Below are 24,251 nucleotides of genomic sequence, written 5' to 3' on the forward strand. Positions count from 1 at the left end.
TGGTGGTGGTGGTGATGGTGGTGATGCTGCCACTGCCACAGAACAGGGTCTTTTGGATCCAGACTCCTAGGTCTGGTGCCAGTGACTCTAGATTTTCCCCAAATTGTGCTGCCCTCCAGGATGATTATGTGCTGTACTATTATGCCAACCTCAGTGTGCCTGTGGGGCGCTTCAAGAATCGTGTACGCTTGGTGGGGGACATCTTACGCAATGATGGTTCTCTCCTGCTCCAAAATGTGGAAGAAGCTGACCAGGGAACCTATACCTGCGAAATCCGGCTGGAAAGGGAGAGCCTAGTGTTCAAAAAAGCCGTGGTGCTGCATGTACTACTGGAGGAACCCAAAGGTATGTGAATGCTCACTTAGAGAAGGGTGAAGGGGCAAGAGATTTGGCGTGCAAAGAAGGAAGGGAACTGATTTTGTTGAACAAATGCCAGCCTTTGGTCTAGGTACATACCAGAGAGTGAATCCACAATAATTGGTGCTCTTTCATAAAAATAATGAGAATGATTATTTTATTGTATTGTTTTTAAAAGATTTTATTCATTTATTTAAGGGGGGGGTGAGGGGAGGAACAGAGGGAGAGGGATAAGCAGACCCTGCGCTGAGCTCGGAGCCCCATGTGGGGCTTGATCTCACGACCCTGAGATCATGATCTGAGCCGAAATCAAGAGTCGGACGCTTAAAGGACTGAGCCACCCAGGCGCCCCAAGAATGATTATTTTATTACCTTACATGTGTTCCATTCTCATGAAAATGCTGTGTAGGAAGTATTGATCTTTTCATTTTACAGATGAAGTCATTGAGGCTTAGAGAGGCTTAGATGCGACTTGACTAAGGACACATTTATTAAATGGCATATCTGGTACTTGAACCCTGGCATCTCTGACAACAAAGTCCTTATTCCTTTTACTCTACCCTGGTACTTCCCATCAGTTATCCACATTGATTCCATGTCCATATCTCGTAGATTCCTATGGTAAATGTTCTGGGGGATAGAAAAGAGATGAGATCTCCCTCACTTCTCTGGTCTTCGTTTTCCCATTTGTCAACGGAGAGTGGCTTCATAGACTGGTGGTTTTAAACTGTGCCCTGTAGAAGCCTGAAGGTTCAGCAAACCTGGTAGGCTGAACAAAGGGTGGGAACAGGGCAGAGGGTTAATAGAGGACTGGGTCAGGTCCAAAGTCCTTTCTCTTTTTCCTGTTTTATTCATTGGGCTGCCAGGTAAGAATTTGTGTGAAGATGCCTTAAAAAAAGTTTGGAAACTGCAGAATAAGATACATTCTTTAAAAGTATGCATTGAGGGAATAGTCTGTGGCCCCAGGAAAGTTTGCGGTCTAGTTAGGGAGCTAGAATCTGGACCTCCTCCCCTCCCCCAGCTGTTTGGGTCCACTCTGTTAGTGAGCTCCTTTGGAGTACCTGGTACGCCTCTTCGGTGACACTTGTAACACCTGTCCAGTTGTGCCTTCCCTGGTCGTGTGGGTCTGTATTCTTTGTCCTCTGACCAGCCCTGGACACTATGCCTGGCACAGAGTAAGCAGTCAATAAACATTTGCCAAATGAGTAAATTTCTTGAATTAGCATCCCTCACTTGAATCCAGTTTCTAAAAAACAGAATTGTAGAAGGAATTGTAGAAGGTGGCCTCTGGTGCTCTCTCCTCATTTTTAGTACTTTTTTTCTTTTCTTTTTTTTTATTATGTTAATCACCATACAGTACTTCATTAGTTTTTTTTTTTTTTAAAGATTTTATTTATTTATTTGAGAGAGAGAGAATGAGAGAGAGCATGAGAGGGAGGAGGGTCAGAGGGAGAAGCAGACTCCCCGCTGAGCAGGGAGCCCGATGCGGGACTCAATCCCGGGACTCCAGGATCATGACCTGAGCCGAAGGCAGTCGTTTAACCAACTGAGCCACCCAGGCGCCCCTTCATTAGTTTTTGATGTAGTGCTCCATGATTCATTGTTTGCGTATAACACCCAGTGCTCCATGCAGAATGTACCCTCTTTAATACCCATCACCAGGCTAACCCATCCCCCGACCCCCTCCCCTCTAGAACCCTCAGTTTGTTTCTCAGAGTCCATCGTCTCTCAGGGTTCATCTCCCCCTCCAATTTCCATTGACATTTTTCTTTTGATTTTCAAAGCTGTAGTTCTCCAGAAATAGGAAACGAATCGGCTGTTTCCCCAAGGATTGTCTTTGGGCTACTCCTTTCCACTTTGTCTTCTGATGCCTTGCCCGGACACTTGTCCATACAAGCATGGTCTACAAAATGGGTGTCTTTTCCCTCTTTGAAGAGACACAGAGGGCATGAACCGAAAGGAGCATCCATGGAAACAGGCTAGAGCAATTTTAGGGTTAGTCACATCCTTCCTCGGTAGCCAGTGGAACAACCTGTATTTTTCCCTTCTAGCCAGGAAGGGGGTAGAGCCAACTCCTCAAAATGTGCCTGGTGGCCACTGGAAAGTTATTCAGCTTGTCTGATGGAGGTTGTCTTCCCCCATGTGAAGCCATCTATACTTTTCTCTACAAAGTTTACTCGTCAGTTTATAATTGTTCTACTCCTTCACTTCCTTTTTCTCATAGTTCTTATTTTAAATACTATAGGCAATACTCTTTAAAAAAATTTTTTTAGATAATTTTTTAAAAGATTTTATTTGAGAAAAAGAGAGAGAGCATGAGTTTTGGGGGAGGGGCAGAGGGAGAAGGAGAAGCAGACTCCCCACTCAGCAGGGAGCTGGATACGGGACTCGATCCCAGGACCCTGGGATCATGACCTGAGCTGAAGGCAGACGCTTAACCGACTGAGTCACCCAGGCGCCCCTATAGGCAGTATTCTTGCAAATAAAAATAACAGTAGCTTCCTCTACCCTTTGCTGTAGAATCAGCTGTCCTTCCACTGATGGGAGGTGGAACACTATAGTGATATTTTCTTTCCTCAGGCCTGGGTTTATGTGCTGGCTCTGCCTTTTACGGGCCACATGCCTTTGGGCTCTCTCACCTTCTTCCTCTGAAAATGGGAGAATAACAGTGCATATCTCAAAATATTGTGATGACTAGCTGACATGCTACATACAAAGTGTCTGGCACATGCCTGGTACAGTGGAAGGTGCAGAATGGTTTGGTGTTTATTACTGCATTTTATTTTATCGTATTTTTTTTTTTTTTAGTAGGCTCCATGCCCAGTGTGGAGCCCAATGTGGGGCTTGAACTCATGACCCTGAGATCAAGACTTGAACTGAGATCAAGAGTCAGACGCTTAACAGACTGAGCTGCCCAGGCGCCCCTATTACTGCATTTTAAAAATATAGTTCAGTTCTTAATGTACTGTTGGATTTAGAGGGACTTTCCCTCCCTACCGGTATTCTTTGGAGTGAATTTGTATTACTTACAAAATGATGCCCTCCATAGAGTTTCAAGTTCCTGTTTTCTTTTGCTTTCCTCCTATTGTGCACCTCTCCTGCTGGGCAGGAAGTTCATGTGCTCCCAGAGAAACAATTCCGATGAAAAGGTCAGGTTATGCACTGTGTTTGTTCCTTCATGAGCTTTGCCTAATGTTCTTTGAACAGTTAAGACCTAGGCTTGTGTCTCCCTAAATACCATCCTGCCTTTCTTTTCTTAACTGACTTTGTGGTTGATTTGTGTAGCAGATTACTGAAAAATCAGAAACATCTTGCTAATTTTTTTTTTCAGGAACCCCTCAAAATGACTTATGCAATAAGCATATGACGGGGTCAGCTGCTTATACAAATAAGCAGAAGGAAGAGCCTAGGAGTTGGGAAGCCTGAAGCAGGGGGAGAGGGATCTTCTTGTGGGGGGAGTGGGGGCAGGGACTGAAACAGAAAAAAAAGCCAAGAGGAAAGCTGTCTATTGTCTTGGCCTAATTAGCAAGCAGTCCTGTGACCTGTACTGTAGCCAGAACTGTCCTAAGCAAGTCCCAAGACAACTTGTAAAAAGAATAAAAGAAATTGAAGAAAATCGCCTGTGAATCAGTTTTTCAGCTAGAAGAGCCAGTGGGTTATACATAAGCATGAAAGTTATATAACTTTCTACTTCCTGTTTATGTTCAGCAGATGTGGGTGTCTAAGTTGGTGAACAGAAAGAGGGGGCCTCAAGATTTTCTGTACTTTATTTTTTTTTATTGTATTATGTTAATCCCCAAACATTACATCATTAGTTTTAGATGTAGTGTTCCATGATTCATTGTGTATAACACCCAGTGCTCCATGCAGAACGTGCCCTCCTCAATACCCATCACCAGGCTAACCCATCCCCCCACCCCCCTCCCCTCTAGAACCCTCAGTTTGTTTCTCAGAGTCCATAGTCTCTCATGGTTCATCTCCCCCTCCGATTTTGTACTTTAGTATAGCTTGAATTGGAGCTGGAACTCAGGCGAAATTCTAGAAAAGGGGAAGGAGCAGGGAACCAAAGGGAATCACAGAGTGTTTATTGTAGTATGAAGACCCATCAGAGTTGATGTGTGCGGGCAGCCATGGGTACTCTCTTATTCATGGGGTGTCCTGGGAGTAAGAGGCCGCTGGGTACTTTGTCCACACAGGATCATCTGGCTCATCTGTGGAGTGAATGTGCGCAATATTTGGTGGTGACATTGATTTTATGGCTGAGGATCTTTGGCTAAACATGATCTCTTCTGGAAGTTCTTTGACTTTTGTAGATGATACCTGGGGTTTGACTTGAGTTACCATTTTATCCCCAGAGCTCATGGTCCATGTAGGTGACTCGACTCAGCTGGGGTGTGTTTTCCAGAGCACAGAAGAGAAACGCATGACCAAGGTAGACTGGATGTTCTCATCAGGAGAGCACGCCAAGGTAAGGAGGAGGAACCATCAGTGTGTAGTAGAAGCCCCTGGCTGATGGTGTCAGGACAGTGTGGGGAGAGGGAGAATTTAGGCCCCAGGTGCCATGCCGTGCTGTTGCAAGGGGCTTGCTTGGGCTTTGGAGCTTGTCAGAACCGGGACTCCAGCTCAGCCACTTGGCTGGGCAACTTCAGCTCCGTGGTGGGAAGAATGACTCTCATGAAGATGACAAAGAAGAGGATGATATTCCTGCTGCTGCTGTTCATCTTGTAGGATTGTCAAGACACATATACTAGATCGTCCGTGTGAAATATTTGTATGTGTCTCGGCCACTGCATTTTAGTTTCCTTCCTCTTTTCCCTTCCCCGCTTTGTAGAGTCTATGGAAGAAGGAGGGGGATGACTTCTGTGGCCTTGTCTCTAAGCTTTGGGCTAGGCATAAGAATGATTGCATTCTTATTTTTATTTGGGTTATTTTGGAAAGTTTCCTTCTGTGCCCCACTGCCCCACTTATGGGATGGAGGGAATTTTCTTTGTCTTTATGGGTGCTCCTGATGTGGGGATTAGAAGGTCCTGGAGGCCAGGGTATGGAGTGGTTCATGGGAACTCTGAAGCAGCAAGTGGCAAGTTAGTTCACTAGACTGTTAGATGTCCTCCATGCATGGTGATGTACATACGGGTCAAGGTGTGTTGTGGGGGATATCCCAGGTCACTTATTAATAAAAATTAAGGTGCAAAGGAGCTTTTCTATTAAGACATATTCCCAGTCACCCCTATAAACAAGTCACTTGATTCCTGTATGCTGAGTGGGGGTGAAAGGGTGGCATCATGGTGGGGGATGAGGAATTCCATGTAGTCCCAGGTCCACCTCTGGGAGCCCGTCATGTGTTTAGACGTCAACCACCAAGTGAGTCACAGCAGAAAACAGGTCGCAAAAGAAATTTTGAGCTGTGAGTTCAAAACACAAGAGAAAAGATATTAGGGACAATGTCTTCTCATTCATGTTTGTGTCTGTATACCCATTTACTTTTCTTAAAAGCTTTTAAAAATAGGAATATTTACTTCCCTTTATAAAAAATTCCAACACTTACTCATTTAACAACTATTTTAAGCACTGATGTGGCAGACACTCAGAGCTCCTGCCTTGATGGGAGACTTATGATCAAGATTAAGGGAGATACACAGTAAAATAAGGAGGAAGTAAATATGTGGTATGTCAGGTAATAGCAAGAGCTATGGAGAACAAGAAAGCGGGCATTTGAGCTTCTTGTTTTACATGGATGGTCAGAGAGACCTCCCTGAAAAGATGACATTTGAGCAGAGATCTGCTGGAAGTGAGGGAGCGAACCATGTGTATTTCTGGGGGGAAGAGTATCCCAGGCAAAGAGAGTAGCAAGTGCAAAGGCCCTGAGGCCAATACTCAAGGAGAGCAAAAAGCCCAGTGTGGATGGAGTAAAGTGACCCAGGTAGGTGAGGGAAGAAAAAGTAGAAGATGAAATCAGGAAGGAAGATGGAGTGGGCAGATCATGGAGGGCCTTGTACTTTTAGTAGAAATGGGGGGCCATCGGAGGGTTTGGAGTAGAGGAGTAACATGATTTAACTTCTATTTCTAAGGGCTCACCTGCTGAGAATAGACTGTAGTTAGGAGTAAGCAGGGAGACAAGTAAGGAAGCTCCTTGCAGGAATTCAGGTGAGAGATGAGGTGGCTTGGACCAGAATGGTAACCATGGAAGAGTTGAGAAATGGCTAGATTTTGGATTTGTCTTGAAGGTAGAGGTGACAGGATTTGCTGCGGGATTTTCAATGTGAGTTTAAGAGAGGAGTTAAGGATGACTCCAAGATTTTTAGTCTGAGCATCTGGAGTAAGGCTTTGCCGTTTACCAAAAAGAGATGGACTGGAAGGAGCTGGTTTGGGGGAATAATTTGGAGTTGAGTTTTAGACATGTTTCAAGTGCCTATTGGAAATCCAACTGGAAATGCCTTAAGAAGTAAAGGTGTACTTTTACTTCCTTTTACTGGAGAAGTACAAAAGGGAACACCCCTTGCCCCCTGTCCTTCCTTATCCCTTTCTGCCAATGGGACAGTGGTTTGGTGCGTCCTTCACAGCTACACATGCTGTGCGCACACGTGTGTGCATGACTCATGATGCCTCATACTGTCTGATCAGACCTTCACTGCCCACACATACAGGGCCCTATAAGTCCCTAGGGCTCCCCACTCAACCTTCCCCATGCCCTGTCTTCCTCGGTCCTTGCAATCTCATATGTTGCTTTTCCCTTCTAGGAGGAGGTTGTGTTACGTTATTACCCCAAAATCAGTGTCCCTGTGGGGTACTCCGAGAACTGGGGCCGCTTCCAGAACCGTGTAACCCTGGTGGGGGACACTTCCCACAATGATGCATCTATCTTGCTGCAAGGAGTGAAGGAGTCTGACAGAGGAAGCTACACCTGTAGTATCCACCTGGGGAACCTGACCTTCAGGAAAACTACTGCGCTGCACGTGATCGTGAAAGAGCCCCGAAGTATGTGACATTTGGTTGGGGAGGGATGAGGGGCCTCATAGCTAGTAGGCATGGCAGGACTAGGGTGAGGCCAGAGAGGCATCTAGGGTGCAGAATTGCAGGAGGCATGACTCTGAGGTGCTGTACTTGCATACCCTGATACAAGTCCTTGTACCCTGGACTTATGTGACCTTCACAGTGATGCCTCCTTCCATCTGGAGCCCTAGGCACCTTGCTTGCCTCCCTCTAGTTCTGACCCTGCAGGTACCTCAAAGACGAGGGAGCTAATATTTGGTGAACTCCAGCCTACCGCCAGAACTCACTCCCTGCCCGTGTAATGTACCGATCTAAAGATGCAGGAGCTCAGAGATGGATTGGAGCTGATGTCCAAGATGTTTTTTCCTCGGATGCTGTATGCTCTGTAGCAGAAGGGAAAATGACCCTGAGCTGGTGAGAGACAGCACAGAGCAGACAGAAAACAGGAAGGGACCAGAACCCCAAATAGAGGTGTTCTCTGATGAAAGGTTCTCTGTCCTGGTAAACATTGTACATTAAAGCCAGTGGTGTATAGAATAAAGACTCTTTATTGTGTGGACCGAGAGAGGTTGATAAGTGAGGGGTTAAAGTTAAATGGTAACACAGTTAACAGTCAGGATGTGGCCTGTGGACTTTGCCTTTTGCTAGAGCCCTGCGCTGGGGGTTGGCTGTGGTTTGTTGGGGGCAGGGATGCGGGTGAGGAGGGAACACACCTCACTACCTCTGACCAGAGACTTGAATCTCTGGAGACGCCTTCTTGTAAGACATAGCAAAGGGTCCCAGCTGGAGGGGGAAGAGGGACAGATGGATTTCTTCACTCTCAGAAGTCTTATTCCCACTTCACAGAGAAAATACATACCATGAGTGGGAGCTCACTCAACCCCCAAGCCCCCCTATTACCCCCCCCACCCAGGCCTAACTACATCTGCCCGCATCCTCACCTCTCTGTCTGTCCCACCATGCCAGGCTCCCTTCCGCCCTGGGCTTATCCAAACCTCTGTGCTCAGTTAAGTGCTCATTTTCTCTGTCTCAGGAACCTCGCGCTTTCTACTGGCTTCTGCTGTCCAGCCTATAAATATGCTCACCTCAAAACAACAACAACAACAACAACAACAACAACAACAAACAAAAATAGGGACACCTGGGTGGCTCAGTCAGTTGGGCATCTGCCTTCGGCTCAGGTCATGGTTCCAGGGTCCTGGGATCGAGCCCCGCATCGGGCTCCCTGCTCCGCGGGAAGCCTGCTTCTCCCTCTGCCTCTGCCGATCCCCCTGCCTGTGCTCACGTGTGTGCTCTCTCTCAAATAAATAAAAAAAAAAAACCACAACAAATAAATATGCTCATCTCTTCCTCTCACCTTCTGTCCTTGTCTACTTTAGCTCTCATCCTGTGTCTTCTTCTTAAAACAGAAATAACTCACATCCTATACATTCACCCATTTAAAGCCTACAACTCAGTGATTTTTAGTATATTCAGAGTTGTGCATCCTTCACCACCATCAATGATCTATTTCTTTCTTGACCCAGCCAGGTAGCTTGCTAAGAGGCCATAATGTGTTGCCTCCTCTCTCACTTCCCATTAATGCCTTAGTGCATTGCATCCCAGCTTCTGCTTCTGCCTCTGCTCTGGCTTAGGTCACCAGTGTGGCTCTAATTACCCACCCTCAGCCTTCTTTGCCCGAGTAGTATTGGACACTGTATTCTTTATTTATACAATATATTCTATGTTGGATTCATTCTTCCTTCCTTCTTTCCTCCCTCTCCCCCCTCCCTCCCACCCGCCTTTCCTTCCTTCTGTCTAATCCATGTATGTATCCATCAAATTCTAGCCAAATATTCCACAGATACTTCAAATGCAACATACCCAGACCTCCTCCTGCACACCTCTCCCCAGCTCATCTCCACCTCAGTCAACACCTTCACCATCTACACAGCTACCTCGCTGGGTGCCTGGGAGTTGTACCTCATTCTTTCCTTTCCCGTGACCCCCCAGTCTCACAGGTCAACCAGTCCTGTCATTTCTACTACTGACTTTGAGTCTGCCTTCTTTCCAGTCCTACACCACGCTCTAGTTATCTTCCTCTCTGTCTTGGCCTGTAAGCTTCTAGCCGGTGTCTGCTCTCATTCTCCGCCCCTGCTCGCATTCTCCCTGCAGCTCTCCGTGCCATTTGCTCTAAATCACAAATCTCAACGTTCTTTCCCGGTGCTCAGAGTCTTTCAGTGGTTGGTTCCTCCATCATTTACAGAAAGAAAGCCAGACTCCTGGGTGAGATAATCAAGGCCCTTCATGACCGAGACTCTGCTATCTGTCCAGCCTAATTCCCCACCATGCGCAAAAATGCAGCCTTGAGCCAGACCCCTGGAACTATTTCTAATTTCTGAACATACCATCCTCTTGGGCCTCCAGACCTTGTATGTAATGCGCCCCCATCCTTTTCCATATCGTCCGCCCAACAAACTTGATGTTTCCTGAAGACTTTTAAACTTTAAAACTGTTGTTGAGAGCTTCTCATCTGTTCTGCATAGAATTGGGTACCCTTTTGGACTTCCCATATGGACTTCCATCATGGCCCCCATAGCAGTCTGTGGTTTTCCGTCGACATGTTTGTCCCTCTCCTTGAAGGCAGGGACCATGCATTATTTGTCTTTGAAGCTTCCTTGCCTAGTGTAAATGGCACCCAGGAGTGTTTATGTACGTATTTAGAGTGAATTGAGGAAATGAATGAAGGGTACCTCTTCATTGGGTGGAAGTGCCTTCCTTGGTATCATGACTATGGGGCTGAGTGTATATCCTTTTGAAACCAACCACTTTCTTATAGAAGGATCTGCAGCCTCTAAAACGTCTGTTATTTTACTTTAAGATACAATTGTTAATGTCAAAGGAAACTCTGCTGTAGGTAAAGTGCTATTCTCTTCTCCCACCCACCTTAATCTACACTGTAGTTAGGGATAAGCAAGGGGGCCAGACCTGGTTCTGCATCGAATGGGGACAGCTGGAGTCCCAGTGTTTCAGCACGGGGTGGAGTCTGGCCTTCTCCCCCAACTTCCTGACTTGGCTGTGGCTACTTGGTATAGAACTGGTGGGACTCACCGCTCTTTTCTGGATTATTGAGACCCTCTCATTGTTTTTCTCCTTTCCCAAGCATTGGTGACCCCAGTAGCCCTCAGACCTGAGATCCTGGGTGGTAATCAGGTGGTGGTCATCGTGGGGATTGTCTGTGGCACTATCCTGCTGCTTCCTGTTCTGATATTGATCGTGAAGAGGACCCACAGGAATAAGAGGTACAGGGCTGGGTTGGGAGGCTGGTGGTGCCTCGAACCTGAAGTGGAAGAGTGATAGGGTCCTAACTATGCCATTCTCACAGAAGGGGGTACTTTTTTTTTTTAAAAAAGATTTTATTTATTTATTTATTTATTTATTTGAAAGAGAGAGAGAGAGAGAGAGAAACAGCATGAGAGGGGGGAGGGTCAGAGGGAGAAGCAGGCTTCCCGCTGAGCCGGGAGCCCGATATGGGACTCGATCCCAGGACCCTGGGATCATGACCTGAGCCGAAGGCAGTTGCTTAACCAACTGAGCCACCCAGGTGCCCTAAAGGAACACGTTCTAATTCTGAGAGGGTATTTTTGGATGGATGCCCTAAGTTATTGTTGAAATGTGTTGTTAAAGTCTTGAATGCATCCCCCCTTCTCCCAGTGTCTCCAAAATGCCCAGATGCCCAGACATAGCAACAGTGTTTCACTGGCCGTTGGCAGGCCCATGTCCCTCCATTTACCCAACTGTCCATGATGAGATACATTGCTGGGGCAAACTGGCTCTCTTGCTGAAATGCTGTCATTGGGCAAAGACCCCCATTACCGGGTGCTGCCTTCTGAGTCTCCTTTCCCAGGAAACACGGACTCTACAGAAAGTGCTTTGCCTGCTGGGTTTGCACTTCGTTTCCCAGGGCCTCTCTGACTTGGTTTGAACTTGGCTGGCCTCTCTGAGGGTCTTTGCTCTGGGCGTGCAGATGGCCCTGAGCCCAGAGTTAGACAGCCATTATCAACTCACTGCCCCACCCTGGGCCTCAGTTTCCCTCAAAATGAAATCAGTACTTCCATGTCTACTAGCTTACCCTAAAGAAACAATCAGGGCCGCCTGGGTGGCTCAGTCGTTAAGTGTCTGCCTTCGGCTCGGGTCATGGTCCCAGGGTCCTGGGATCAAGTCCCGCATCAGGCTACCTGCTCTGCGGGAAGCCTGCTTCTCCCTCTCCCACTCCCCCTGCTTGTGTTCCCTCTCTCGCTGTGTCTCTCTCTGTCAAATAAATAAATAAAATCTTTAAAAAAAAAAAAAAAAGAAACAATCAGACTGATATCCTGAGATTTGTAAACACAGTTGCTGTAGCCCTGATGATAATTAAACACTGAAATCATCCACAGTGACTGTCAGGAATGAGTCACTGAATTAGTATTCCACTCGGTGACATACTACACAACCCTGAATGTAATGGCATGGGAAAATGTCCCATGTGTAATATGTAGTATGATCTCAGTTTTATAAAAAAGAAAATTATATAATGCTCACTGTAGCAGCATATACAATAAATATATTTTGTGTGAGCGCACGTTCCTGCACTGAGAAAGAATAATTCCAAAGTCTGAGTAGTGCTATTTGAGAGAAAAGAGAAGATGGGTCCCATGAGGGCAGGAGGTTTACTAGGACTTCAACCTCCAACTCTCTCTGTTTCTGTACTATTTGAATTATTTTTACAATTAGAACACACAACCTTATAATCAGAAAGTATGAGAAAACTATTCCCTCCACTTTGAGACCAAAAAAAATACGGTTTCTTTTCTAGCTTCAACCCTGATATTTATTTATTTATTTTTTTAGCTCTACCTTAGGCCAAAACAGAAAAAAGGGAGTATATTCAGTAGCAGATGCAGAAGGCAGATGGTCAAGAGATCAAAGTCCAAGGGCTGGGAATGGGCCAGCGAGCTGGCGGCTGGGGATGGGGAGGGAGTGGGGTTGTGGCGCTAATTCTCCTTGGCCGCCTCGCTTGGTGGGGGGGGTGGAGCCCTTTGAACTGGGTGTCGCTGAGCTTCTGTTGCCCCCTGCTGGCTCAGCTACATCTCCCCAGTCCTAGGTTCTGATAACATCGAATCCCCAGGGCGGCGCTTGCTATTAATTCACGTAAAACTGTGTGGACAGAAAGATGTTAGCTAGGTAATAGAGACCTCGAAGCTGTCTAGCCCAGACTCCCTCCAGAATGCCTCCCTGCTCTCCACCAGAGAGATGCACTTCTCAGATTTCATGGTGCACTGGGGAGTCTAGGGAGAAGAGTTCCTCTTCTGGGGTCCCCCTCTTCACAAGGCTCTGTGGGGTCTCAGGCAGGCCCCCTTGAATATATAGTGCCCACCGGCTAATTCCGCCTGCTTTTCCTGCCTTGCAGCTCAGTGACCTCCACAACGCTGGTAAAAAGCCTGGAGAACATAAAGAAGGCTGATCCAGAGGTAAGGGAAGAACTCAAACCTCCATTTCACTGCTGTGCCCAATGAGGGTAGGTACGGCTCCATCCAGGTGGAGTCACTGTCATTCTGCGTGGCCTGTCTTACTCGGTGTTATAGCTCAGCATGCTGGCCAGTGCTGGGCAGAGCAGGGGCTCGGGAAATCTTCATCACCAGAGTGAGAGTCCCCCAGGAGGGAGTGGGGTGGGTCCACGGGGCCTCCTGGTAGGGCCACAGGAAAGAGCACTGGACTCAGAGTCAGAAAATCCACGTTCATGGGATGCCTGGGTGGCTTAGTCGGTTAAGCGTCTGTCTTCGGCTCAGGTCATGATCCCAGGGTCTTGGGATCGAGTCCTGCGTTGGCTCCCTGCTCAGTGGGGGAGTCTGCTTCTCCCTCTCCCTCTGCTGCTCCCCCTGCTTGTACTCTCTTGCTCTCTCTCTGACAAATAAATAAATAAAATCTTAAAAAGAAATCCCTGTTCAAGCCCAGCTCTGCCACCTCCCAGAGCCACACTTTTCTCACCAGTAAAATGAGGATGAGGACAAACAAAGTTGACCTGTTTTGAGGTTCAAATAACCTGATGATCTGCAAGGGCTTCATAATCTCTGGGCACTGTGGAACCGTAAGGGATAATTGTGGTATAATCAGGAGTTAAGTGAAGGAGTTAATGGTTCAGATTAAATATTCGGGGACCTTAAGAAAGAGGATTGGGGCACCTGGTGGCTCAGTTGTTAAACGTCTGCCTTCGGCTTGAGTCATGGTCCCAGGGTCCTGGGATCGAGCCCCACCTTGGGCTCCCTGCTTGGCGGGAAGCCTGTTTCTCCCTCTCCCACTCCCCCTGCTTGTGTTCCTTCTCTCGCTGTGTCTCTCTCTGTCAAATAAATAAATAAAATCTTAAAAAAAAAAAAAAAGAGGATCAAGAAGAACTTTTTCTTCCATTTCTTCCATATTATTTCTTCCATTCTTCTGTTTGTAACAGAGCTATAAATAATTGCTATTAGGGTCTGAGAAATGAATTCATTTCCTTGAGCTCCCTTTCCTCCCTCTCTTCCTCCCTGCTTTCCTCGCTCCCTCCTTCCCTTCTTTTAAAAACTCCTCTTGGAATATTTACTTTCCCATCTTTTGCCCTGTTTGTGACCCAAGAGTAGGATTTTGTCACAACATAGTGCAGGGGCCTTCAGAAGGCCAAGAGTTTGTCACTGGATGACATCACCTCCCCAAATAGTGACAGGAACATGAATTACAAAGTACCACCGACCTCACAAATGTGAAGTCCAGCGAGGGCTGTCCCTGCCCTATAAACCCTCTTGAAGAGCTGACCCCGGTTAGGTGCTGATCAATGCCATCCTGCCATGCCTCTAATTAGAAGGAACTAAGCACAAAGTACAAATAATCTGGCAAGATAAGGATTCCCTGCTGCTACCTAAGTGCCCATCCAAACGAAGAGGTCTGTCTTTTGAAGCAAAGAATTTGGTTCTTAAGATAGAGCTTTTTGCTGACTAGCCAATTTTCTTAATTTTTGGGAAGACTGGGGACTGAATTATCATTATCAGTGATCATTTTCTAGCTCTTAATAATCCTCTGGTGTCGATGCCCTGTGAATAGTAGTAGGTGGCTTTTTACTTTGGCACGTAACATTTGCTGATTTTTAGTAACGTTTATACTATTTCCCCCCACCTACCCAGAAACATGTTTACTCTTCAATAGCCACACGGGAACAGCTGGAGGAGGAAGAAGAATCCAGTGGAAAAGCAGAGGCCACCTACATGACCATGGTGAGAGCGCTTCTGGGCCCTGCTGGGCCAGGTGTCGGGAGGGTGGGGAAGGAATTGGCAAAGATGTGGCAGTGTAGGTAGATCACCCTGGGGGGGGTGGGGAATGTCACTCTGCTGAGGACAGAGATATTTCTACGTAGTAGGGAAGTCTGAGAAGCTGACGCTCTGCTGGATAGAAAAGTAACACCAAACTTGCCATCATACCCAGTCTCGAGGATTTATTTATTTATTTATTTATTTTAAAGATTTTTATTTATTTGACAGAGAGAGACACAGCGAGAGAGGGAACACAAGCAGGGGGAGTGGGAGAGGGAGAAGCAGGCTTCCCATGGAGCAGGGAGCTCGATGCGGGGCTCGATCCCAGGACCCTGGGATCATGACCTGAGCCGAAGGCAGATGCTTAACGACTGAGCCACCCAGGAGCACCCCCAGTCTTGAGTATTTAAAGGTCATTAGGGCTAAAGATAATTGATTTTAGTGGTGAAAAGAGGCACCTTTGTCAGGGAGAAGCAAAGTGCCTCTGCCTCATTAGAGATTGAACACAACCTAATAGAGAGGGTAGCATAGATCCTTGGACAAACGTTGTGTCACAATTTTCCTTCCAATCCAAGAGTCCCTTCCAATTCTTACATTTTTAAATTCTATGGCTTATGCTGTTTTGACATAATGTGATTGCCAGGAAGGCTGCATTCTGTATAAAAATATGGAGTCAGATTCCTGCTCTCTCCTTCCTCCACTCCCCAGGGAAGTACAGCACCTAGAAAAGGCACCCGGCGTGTAGTGAGTAGGAGTAAGGACAGAACGAGCGAGCTGGCAATGGGCACGGTTCTATTTGTAGGCTAATAATAGGCACCCAGGCCGGAAGGGAGCCGTGTTCTGCTGGGCTCAGGAAGGCTGGCCTCCTCCGTTTGGGGGACGGTGGCTTGTGCTTGTTCTCATCACACCAGCACTGAGGACACATGACTCCCGGATGATGGCAGTGGAGAAAGATCCTGCTGAGAAAGCGTGAGGTCAGGGACCTGGCCGGGTTCCACCCAGTGAAACAGTAGCCCCACTCTGAAGTCGCGTGCAGTCCTGTTGCCCCCGCCGTCCTTCTCCCGGGATTACCACGGGATGCTCCAGGCGCTGCCGGGCTTCGTGTGGCCTCCTGGACACCCGCTGGCGACAGCTGCACGGTGGCTGAGAGCGGCCCTGCTGGCATGACACAGGTGGCAGGGAATCTGGGAGCCCCCCCCGCCCCCCCCACCGTGTTCAGCAGAGGTGCTTGGATTGAAACTCGGCGGAGAACGGCACTTCTGTCATTTGGAAACAGGTCCAATGAGGCGAGTGCGATGAGACGCCAAAGCCACAAGACTCAAAGGCCTGTAGAGGCCGGTCAGGTTGTTTTAAAGGCCGCGGGGCCAAATTTGGGAAGCCTCTGGGCGAATCCCGGCCCACGGGCCGCCTGTTGGAGACCTCGGGCAGAGAGGTGTTATTTGATTAGGGAGCAGGGATAACAACAAACCTTGGATTTTGTTTTTTTGTTGTTGTTGAATTGATTACATTTACTTCAGAGGAGGGGGCACTGCGCCGTGTCTCCTTTCTGGGGCCGGACAGCACAGTGGTTAACATCACAAGCTTTGAAGTTGGGCAGACCTGGGCCCACAGGCCTGGCTCTATGACTTAGACGCAGGTAACTTAGCCTCTCTGACACTCGGTTTCCTCATCCTTAAAATGGGAATCATAGCATCCACCTCCCGGGTGGCGAGGCTGTCACGCATGAGTGCTTGTGAAATTCAGAATTGGGCCATAGAGATGGAAAGAGCTCAGTACGTGGTCACTATTCTGATGGAAATACTTACACCTGTGCTTTCTTTCTTCCCCACCCCCCTGCAGCACCCAGTTTGGCCTTCTCTGAAGTCGGCATCCAGTAACCCACCTGATAAACGTCAGCTGGGGGAATTCTAAAACCAGAGCAAGACCTTTGAGAAGAAAGGAGGGTTCCTTTTGCACTTAGCGTGGCAGAGACTCCTCTGTGTGTCCTGAGTTACTGGATGGGTTGTTCCGAGACCCCCCCTCCCCCCTGAGTTATTCTCCTGCCTCATTGGTCGAAGGGCTGAAGAAGAAGGGTTCAGAACCCGGCAGAAAGACGGGACAGTTGGGAGGGACAGGCCCCGATGGAGCGAAGCATGGATGCTGTCCTTCTGGAGCGGGACGCTGGCCCTGGGGATCCTGGCCGAGCGGCCATGGCAGCCTCAAGCATTCCATCAGATCCTCAGCTTGGATGGTGTTCTTCATGGATGGGTCCCTGGGAAGAATTGCAGAAATAAAAACCAACCCAAATGATTCCTTTGGCAAATTACCCCTAAATAAATGTGGCTTGTGGAAACCATCCTGTTTGTATACCCTGGCTGAGGGGCAAGCGGAGGCTGGGTGAGGAATTTAAAGTCAGGAATGCCTCAGACAACTGAAGAGAGGAGAGCCATTCTTGGCTCACACTGGAGACCAGTGTTGGCCCTGGGACTGTGTGGGGGCAAATGGGTTGCAGTGGGGTATGGATACAGCTCGAGGATTTAACCCAGCCCTTGTCGGCCTGGCTGGGTATCAGAATGGCTGGTGGCTCTTTGCTGGGCCTTGCTGGAGACATCTGAGCTGGAGCTTGGGCATCTGTCTTTTTCAAATGTGGAGCTCATGGGCTGCCAAAGTGGACAGTCACTGATGTAGCTCTTGGTCTGAAAGGTGAGGTTCCTGTACGTTTTGGTTACCATTGTCAGATTTAATGAGGTTCTTTTGTTTTTTTTTTAAGATTTTATTTATTTGACAGAGAGAGACACAGCAAGAGAGGGAACACAAGCAGGGGGAGTGGGAGAGGGAGAAGCAGGCTCCCTGCTGAGCAGGGAGCCCGATGCGGGGCTCGATCCCAGGACCCCAGGATCATGACCTGAGCCGAAGGCAGACGTTTCACCGACTGAGCCACCCAGGCGCCCCTAATGAGGTTCGTTTTAAAGATCCTTTGGTTCTCGGGGCACCTGGGTGGCTCCTTCGGTGAAGCATCTGCCTTCAGCTCAGGTCATGATCTCGGGGTCCTGGGATCAGGCCGCACGTTGGGCTCCTGGCTCTGCGGGGAGTCTGCTTCTCCCTCTGCCTCTCCTCCCTTCTTGTGCTCTTTCTCTCAAGTAAATCAATAAAATCTTTAAGAAAAAAATAAATGAAGATTCTTTGGTTCTGAGCTCCCATTTCTAGCCTGGGCTCTGCTCAGGCCCTCTCTCTTCCACCACCAAGGTTCTTCCTCCTTCTCCGCACCCCTCCCTGCCACTTAGCCATTCAGGGCATGGATTTCTGATTTAATCTCAAGTGGAGCTACATTTTTGTTTTTGTGGGGTTTTTTTGTTTGTTTGTTTTGGAGTTGGGGAGGAGCAGAGGGAAGAAGGAGAGAGAGAATCTCAAGTAGACTCCCCTTGGAGCCTGATGTGGGGCTCTATTTCACAACCCTGAGATCATGACCTGAGCCAAAATCAAGAGTCCAATGCTTAACCAACTGAGCCACCCAGGCACCCCTGGAGCTACATTTTTGGATTCCTCTTTAACTCTCCAAACTTCAGGACCCTCTTATAACGCATCCATCATTACCTCTTTCTCTTTTACCAACTGTTCTTGGGTGTCTATTTGGAGTCCTGTAGCCTCCCTTTGTTCTTGGTCAGCCATGGCTGAGAGTCCTTAAATGCTTCCTTCTCACCTGTTAGCTCTAAATAAGGAATATGTCAATATTTTGCAATACGTGCATCCTGTCCAAGACATACCAGAGAAGTGACACATTCTGCCATGGTAAGTAGAGTGGGGAGAAAGACTTTCATATCCTAAGAATTCATGGAGAGGAAGTGATTTCATTCCTGGGCTATTAGGTAACATGCTCTCCTGGGCTAGGGAGTCCTTTTCTACTTCCTCAAATAGTATCTGCAGAGGAGGAGGACCTTGAGGATACGAGTTAGGTGGATGGATGGGGATTAATTCTGGTGTTCTGGATCAAAGAGAATAAATTGGGGTGAGAGCTGGAGGGAGGGCTGTGCAGTTACCCACACACTCCTGCAGGGGCGCCTGGATCCGGGACGTGTGGGCACACCCCTCCAGAAGTGGACTGGCCCAGATTTGAACTTGATTCATTCAAAGTTTGGCTTCCATTCTGGGTGGAGCAGTTGTAACCGAGGAGGAGGAGGAGGAAGGCTACTTCTCTCTCCCAACCCTACCTCCCCACAAACCTTTCTTTTACACACAGTCCTCAAGTCAAGGTGGAGAGTGGAAATCACAGCTGTCGAACACCAGTTTTTCCTCACACCAGAACAGCCCTGCGGGGACCAGGAGAAGATCTGTTTGCTCCCCCATGCTCTTCTCCTAGGGGTGGCCGTCTGTTAAGTCCAGGAGCACGGAGGCATATGGTGTACGGAATGGGCTTGAAGCTCAAACAGGCCTGGTTCAAATCCTTGGCTCTGCCTTTGCTCTCTCTTCAACGTGGCAGTTTACTTCAGTTCTTTGAGGCTGCTTCCCTTCTATATAAAATGGAGACTCATAGGGTTTTTTGTGAGGACTAAATGGGGTCACTTAAGTGCCAGCGCCTGGTGTGGGCCTCCAGGCCCTTCCAATGTGTTCTTTCCTAGTTGGATTTATCTTCCAGTGATTCAGTCCCCATCTCTCATTAGTTTTTATTTCTATGGGCAGGAAACCCTTTAACCCAACACACCTAAATCCCTCTTCCCACCCAAAGGAGGAGAGAGCTAGGAAGGGTTTTGCATAGCTCTGGGGTGGGGGGGGCGTTCCACGGGTGGGAGAGCTGCTGGAGATAGCAAGCTGGATCTCCTTGTGGTAGATCCTTTAGCTAGTGCTTCTGTTGCTTAAATTTGCACCAGTTTAAGTCCCTAGAACACCAAATGCTCCCATATTCAAAGATTTCCAGAAGTATGCAGGCTTTTGCCAAAGGAAATGAGGCCTTGAAAGGGTGAAGGGGGTGGGGCCCCCCATGAATAATGTAGAAGTTGGCAGCCTCAGAGTTTGGCTGTTGGAACTGAAAACACTTCAGCCCATTCCCTGGGGACCTGGAGAAGATGTGCCTCCTGGAAAAGGCTGCAGCCTTCCACCAGCCCTTTATTCTTTGTTCCTGGTTCCCACCCCACTTTGTCTCCTTTTGGCTAGTCAGTATGCTTTCATGTCTGCATTGATGGTTTAACTTATAAAATGCTAGCCGTGCGCACGCACACATGCGTGTGTGTGGGTTTGGAAGGGGTCATGCTACCACTGAATTAGCTTAGTTACTTGGAGCCAAAGAAGCTTAGGTTGCAAATTTTGTCCCAACACAGACCAGTTATCCCCTTATTAAGAAAAGACAAAGTTTCTTAGGACTCTTGACCTTCTGTCCAGACCAGCTGGTTTGTGAATGTGGTCTGATCTTCCTCAAGGGAGATCAGGCAATCCATAACCACTTCCGTAAAACTCAGCTCTCAAAACCTACCTTCTTTTTCAAAAAATAAGGGAACTCAAGAGTTTTCTCAGAAAGCTAAAATCTTTCTTTTTAAAAAATATTTTATTTAGGGGCACCTGGGTGGTTCAGGCGTTAAGCGTCTGACTTCGGCTCGGGTCATGGTCCCAGGGTCCTGGGATCGAGCCCCGCATCGGGCTCCCTGCTTTGCGGGAAGCCTGCTTCTCTCTCTCCCACTCCCCCTGCTTGTGTTCCCTCTCTCGCTGTGTCTCTCTCTGTCAAATAAATAAAATCTTTAAAAAAATATTTTATTTATTAGAGAGCGTGAGCACGAGCAGGGGAAGGGGCAGAGGCAGAGGGAGAAGCAGACCCTCCCCCTCCTTGAGCAAGGAGCCTGAAGCAGGGCTTGATCCTGGGACTCCAGGATCATGACCTGAGCCAAAGGCCGATGCCTAATGGAACTGAGCCACCTAGACGCCCCTAAAACCTTTCTTATTTTATAGATGATGAGAGCAACAGTGATTGGCCTGTCCCAGAACTTTCAAGGCACCTGTCTGAACCCCTCATCCTATGTTCATGGCCTTCTGAGGTTGGGTGCCATGTTGTCTGCCCATCCATTCCTCTCATTTTTTTTTTTTTCCATGACAGGACCACTCTGCTCCATATACCTGTGTCCTTCCTGCTTCTAAGCCTTTGCTCTTGGTGTTTCCCTGACTAGAATTTTCTGTCCCTTCTTGCCTGCCCAAATCAGTCTTTCAAGGCCCTGCTTCAGTCATCTTTCTCACGTCTTCCTGGATGTCTCTCCGTTTACCAGATTTTATCTCCTAACGTTCTCCATTTGTCTCATGGGTATGGAGCTTCTCTAAGAGATCTTAAGCTCTTAGAGACCCTGTTTTAGGTCTTTTCTATGTGTTTTGCAGCATCTGACCCCACGTGGGTCAATCCCTTGTTGAGTGGGATTCCTAGAAATGGCATGGGACAGCACGCACAGGGAGCTGCTGGACCTGGCTTCCAGCTGGAGTTCTGCCCCACCTTGACTGCATAAGTTCAGGCTGATGGAGTTTCTGCCCTTTCCCCAGATAAAAGTAGACATTCATTTATTCTTACGTGCTCAGGGACAAGGAGAGGCTCTGCTCAAACTCAGAATGAGACCCAACCCCTGTCCTTAGAGAGCTATAATTTAGTTGGGGAGATAAGATATGTAAACAAAAGATGACAATCCTTTCTGATATCCAGGCAATACCGGGTGTACCTTTGTTCCTGTACCCCTTGTTGAGGGGAGTTTATACCTTTGACTCCCCATCTAGAATGGAAGGAGGGTGAGCTGTATCTTATTCATGGCTGAATCTCTAGCTTCTAGCCTGGTGTCTGGCACACGGGGGACATTAAGTAGATATTTGAGTTTGTTGAATGAGGGAGTTGATAAACAAATGAGTGAACGCACCAGTGTTGCAGGTGCCCAGAGAGAAGAGGTACGTAGGAGGTAAGGAGGAGGTAAGTTGGTAGCAGATTTTTGAAGAAAGACTAGGAGGTTGCTGAACAGACAAGAGAGGAAGGGCATTCCCAGAGGAAGAAACGGCAAAGGAAGGACACCAAGATGTGAGCGCTGGGCTGGGTGAGAACCTCCCAGTGTGCGATGGCTGGAGATGGGCGAGGGGCAGAGAAGAGAGGTGAGTAAAATGAGTCCATGCCTTTGTTATTCCTCATGCCTTTGTTATTCCTCAGTGGGCGGCTGGGGGCTCTGAAGTTCCTGGGACCAGCATCTCACCCTAAGCTTGCTCCTGCTTACCAATCTCTTCTCCCCAGCCCCCGGCCCTGGCTTCTCATTGCCCCTTGCTCATGGGATGCAAACCTTTTACTATTAGTTGAAGTCAAGACTTGACTGTGCTCAAGGAGCACCTGGAGATCTTATTAAAAATGCAGACTGTGATCTCATGGGTCTGAGGTGGGGCCTGTGGCTCTGCATTTCTCAGGAGCTCCCACATGATGCTGCCGATGCTGGTCCAGGGACCACGCTTTGAGAAGAGAGGCTTTAAGGCAAACGGCCTAGGGAGGCTCTCTGTAGAATTAAGACTGGGCATTCCAAAGGCAAAAGGAAACTACCTTCCTTTGGATTATTGAGAACACTGCTTCTCCCAGCAGGGTGGGTGACTGAGTGTTATCTAATAAAATATTCAGCGGTAAATGGCACCGGGTAGAAATGCCAAAAATAGGGCTTTACTCCGCCCTTAGCCCATCTTTGATATTGGTCTCTTCATTCTGCAAAACCCCTCTTTGAGTTTCAGCTTCCCTGGCTTTGCTGGCTCCCAGGGAGCAAATGGGCATTTGGAGGCCCAAGTGAGCCATGGAAGGTTCTGGGGTAGCCCTCCTCCTGCCTCACCCTGCCAGCTCATCTCACCCCTGATCTTTTGACCCTTAGTCCTGGGGGATTGAGTTGCACAAAGGCTATTCTGTTATAAATCATACACCTGGTTTCCCTTAGCCAAATTTTGGATAGAAGCAGAGGGACATTCCTTATCTCAGATGTCCCCAGAATAGAAGTTTCTGGACCCTGCGCGAGACCCAATGAGCTGAGTAAGCAGCTTCCCTGAGCCCCACAGCCCCTCAGCTGCGTTAAGGAAAAGGAGGAGGCCGGCTACGTCAAACCAAAACTCTCTGGCTGACATGTGCCTGCGGCAGCTCGGGTAGCTGAGCTGCACCCCGGGACTGGCAGCGCTGGGGCCCTGGCTGGGGCTAGCCCTCCCTCTGGGCACACCTGCGGCCGGTGGTGGAGGAGGGCTGTGGCGATGGAGACGGGCCGTGGCCCTTGGAGGACACTCTTCCCTAGGCTGCCTCTCCGCTCCTTTGCTCATCTTCCTTCCTCTGGGCTGTGCGCCAGCCGCAGCCAGACCCAAGTCAAGTGACGGAGTCTGTGACGATCCAGGGGCGCAGAGGCACCTCTCTACCCCTCTGCCTTCAGCAACGGCCACCCAGACCTGGCCCACATCGCTCTCCCAGTCCAGCCCAGCTGCAGCAGCCTTCACGATGGTGTCTGCTTTCCCCCATTTCCTCTTCAAATTCATTAGTTCGTTCGTTCATTCATTCCTTCTTTGGTTCATTCCCTCAGGCAGGCTTCTGTGTGGTTAGGTCTCACCTGTGTATCGAGTGTCCGCTCTGAGCCAAACACTGCGCTGGGCTCCCGTTCTCCACACCCGCGCTTCAGCACCTTCTTTTTATAGCCGATGCAAAGCTCCCTTGCTTTGTCCATTCCAGTCTTCTCTTCCCTGTGTCTCTAAACAACCTGATGGGAGGTCTGGGGTCTCCTCCCCTCGGTGATAGGCAGTGTGGAATCCTGGAAGTACCCCATGTTTCACACAGACCTCAGTTTGAATCCGGGGTCTGACTCTGACCTAGACTACCTACCATACGTCATCTTGGGTGGGTTAAGTTCTGCTAGCCTCAGTTTCCCCATTTACAATTAAAAAAAATAGAGAGAAGAAGAAATCACCTATCCCAGGGCTAGGTTTCAGTTCAGATATCACATGTGAAGTACTTGGCACAAAGTTATTACTCAAAAGTATCAGTTGCTTCCTCTTTAGTGCCTCAGTGACCCAATACAAGTGTGAGGGATTGCTGCACAGGAAACTGTTCTACTGAAGGTTTCCCCAGAAGAGTGGGGGCCGCCTTCTGGGCTCAGGGCCACCTTGGTACTCCACCCCAAGTCCTCCTACTTGTGATATTTGCCGATTTCCTCCTTCCTTTTTCAAATGGAAAGTTTTCAAACATACACAACCGAAGAGAGAACTATGTAATGAGCCCTTTGCACCTCCCACCAGTTTCAACAATGAACAGCAACGTCCAGACTTGGGTCACCTACCTCCCCCACTTTTTTTTTCGTGGAATATCTTAAAGCAAATTCAAGTCACCCTATCTTTTCACCTTTAACACTCCAGTGTGTATAACAGATAAAGATGTTCAAATCAAAACCACAATGAGATACCATCTCACACCGGTCAGAATGGCTAAAATGAACAACTCAGGAAATAACAGGTGTTGGTGAGGATGCGGAGAAAGGGGAACCCTCTTGAACTGTTGGTGGGAATGCAAGCTGGTGCAGCTACTATGGAGAACAGTATGGAGGTTCCTCAAAAAGTTGAAAATAGAGCTACCATACAACCCAGCAATTGCACTACTAGGTATTTATCCAAAGGATACAAACA

The 24,251-nt window shown here is 48.2% G+C and overlaps 1 protein-coding gene across 6 annotated transcripts in view; it reads left to right on the forward strand.

Annotated features, from left to right (window-relative positions):
- Positions 1-16,977, forward strand: part of JAML (junction adhesion molecule like) — a 26,552-nt gene extending 9,575 nt beyond the window's left edge. For all 6 annotated transcript variants that reach the window (XM_081799367.1, XM_081799364.1, XM_081799366.1 and 3 more), the window contains 7 exons: positions 120-345; positions 4,713-4,825; positions 7,095-7,332; positions 10,490-10,628; positions 12,776-12,836; positions 14,517-14,606; positions 16,482-16,977. In XM_081799367.1, the coding sequence (XP_081655493.1) occupies positions 120-345; positions 4,713-4,825; positions 7,095-7,332; positions 10,490-10,628; positions 12,776-12,836; positions 14,517-14,606; positions 16,482-16,553 (939 nt within the window). In that variant the 3' untranslated portion in view covers positions 16,554-16,977. The remainder of the gene's footprint in view (positions 1-119; positions 346-4,712; positions 4,826-7,094; positions 7,333-10,489; positions 10,629-12,775; positions 12,837-14,516; positions 14,607-16,481) is intronic.
- Positions 16,978-24,251: the final 7,274 nt, after the last annotated feature.

Source organism: Leptonychotes weddellii, chromosome 11, assembly GCF_054177405.1.
Source record: "Leptonychotes weddellii isolate Sample4059 chromosome 11, ASM5417740v2, whole genome shotgun sequence".
Classification (NCBI taxonomy): Eukaryota; Metazoa; Chordata; class Mammalia; order Carnivora; family Phocidae; genus Leptonychotes; species Leptonychotes weddellii.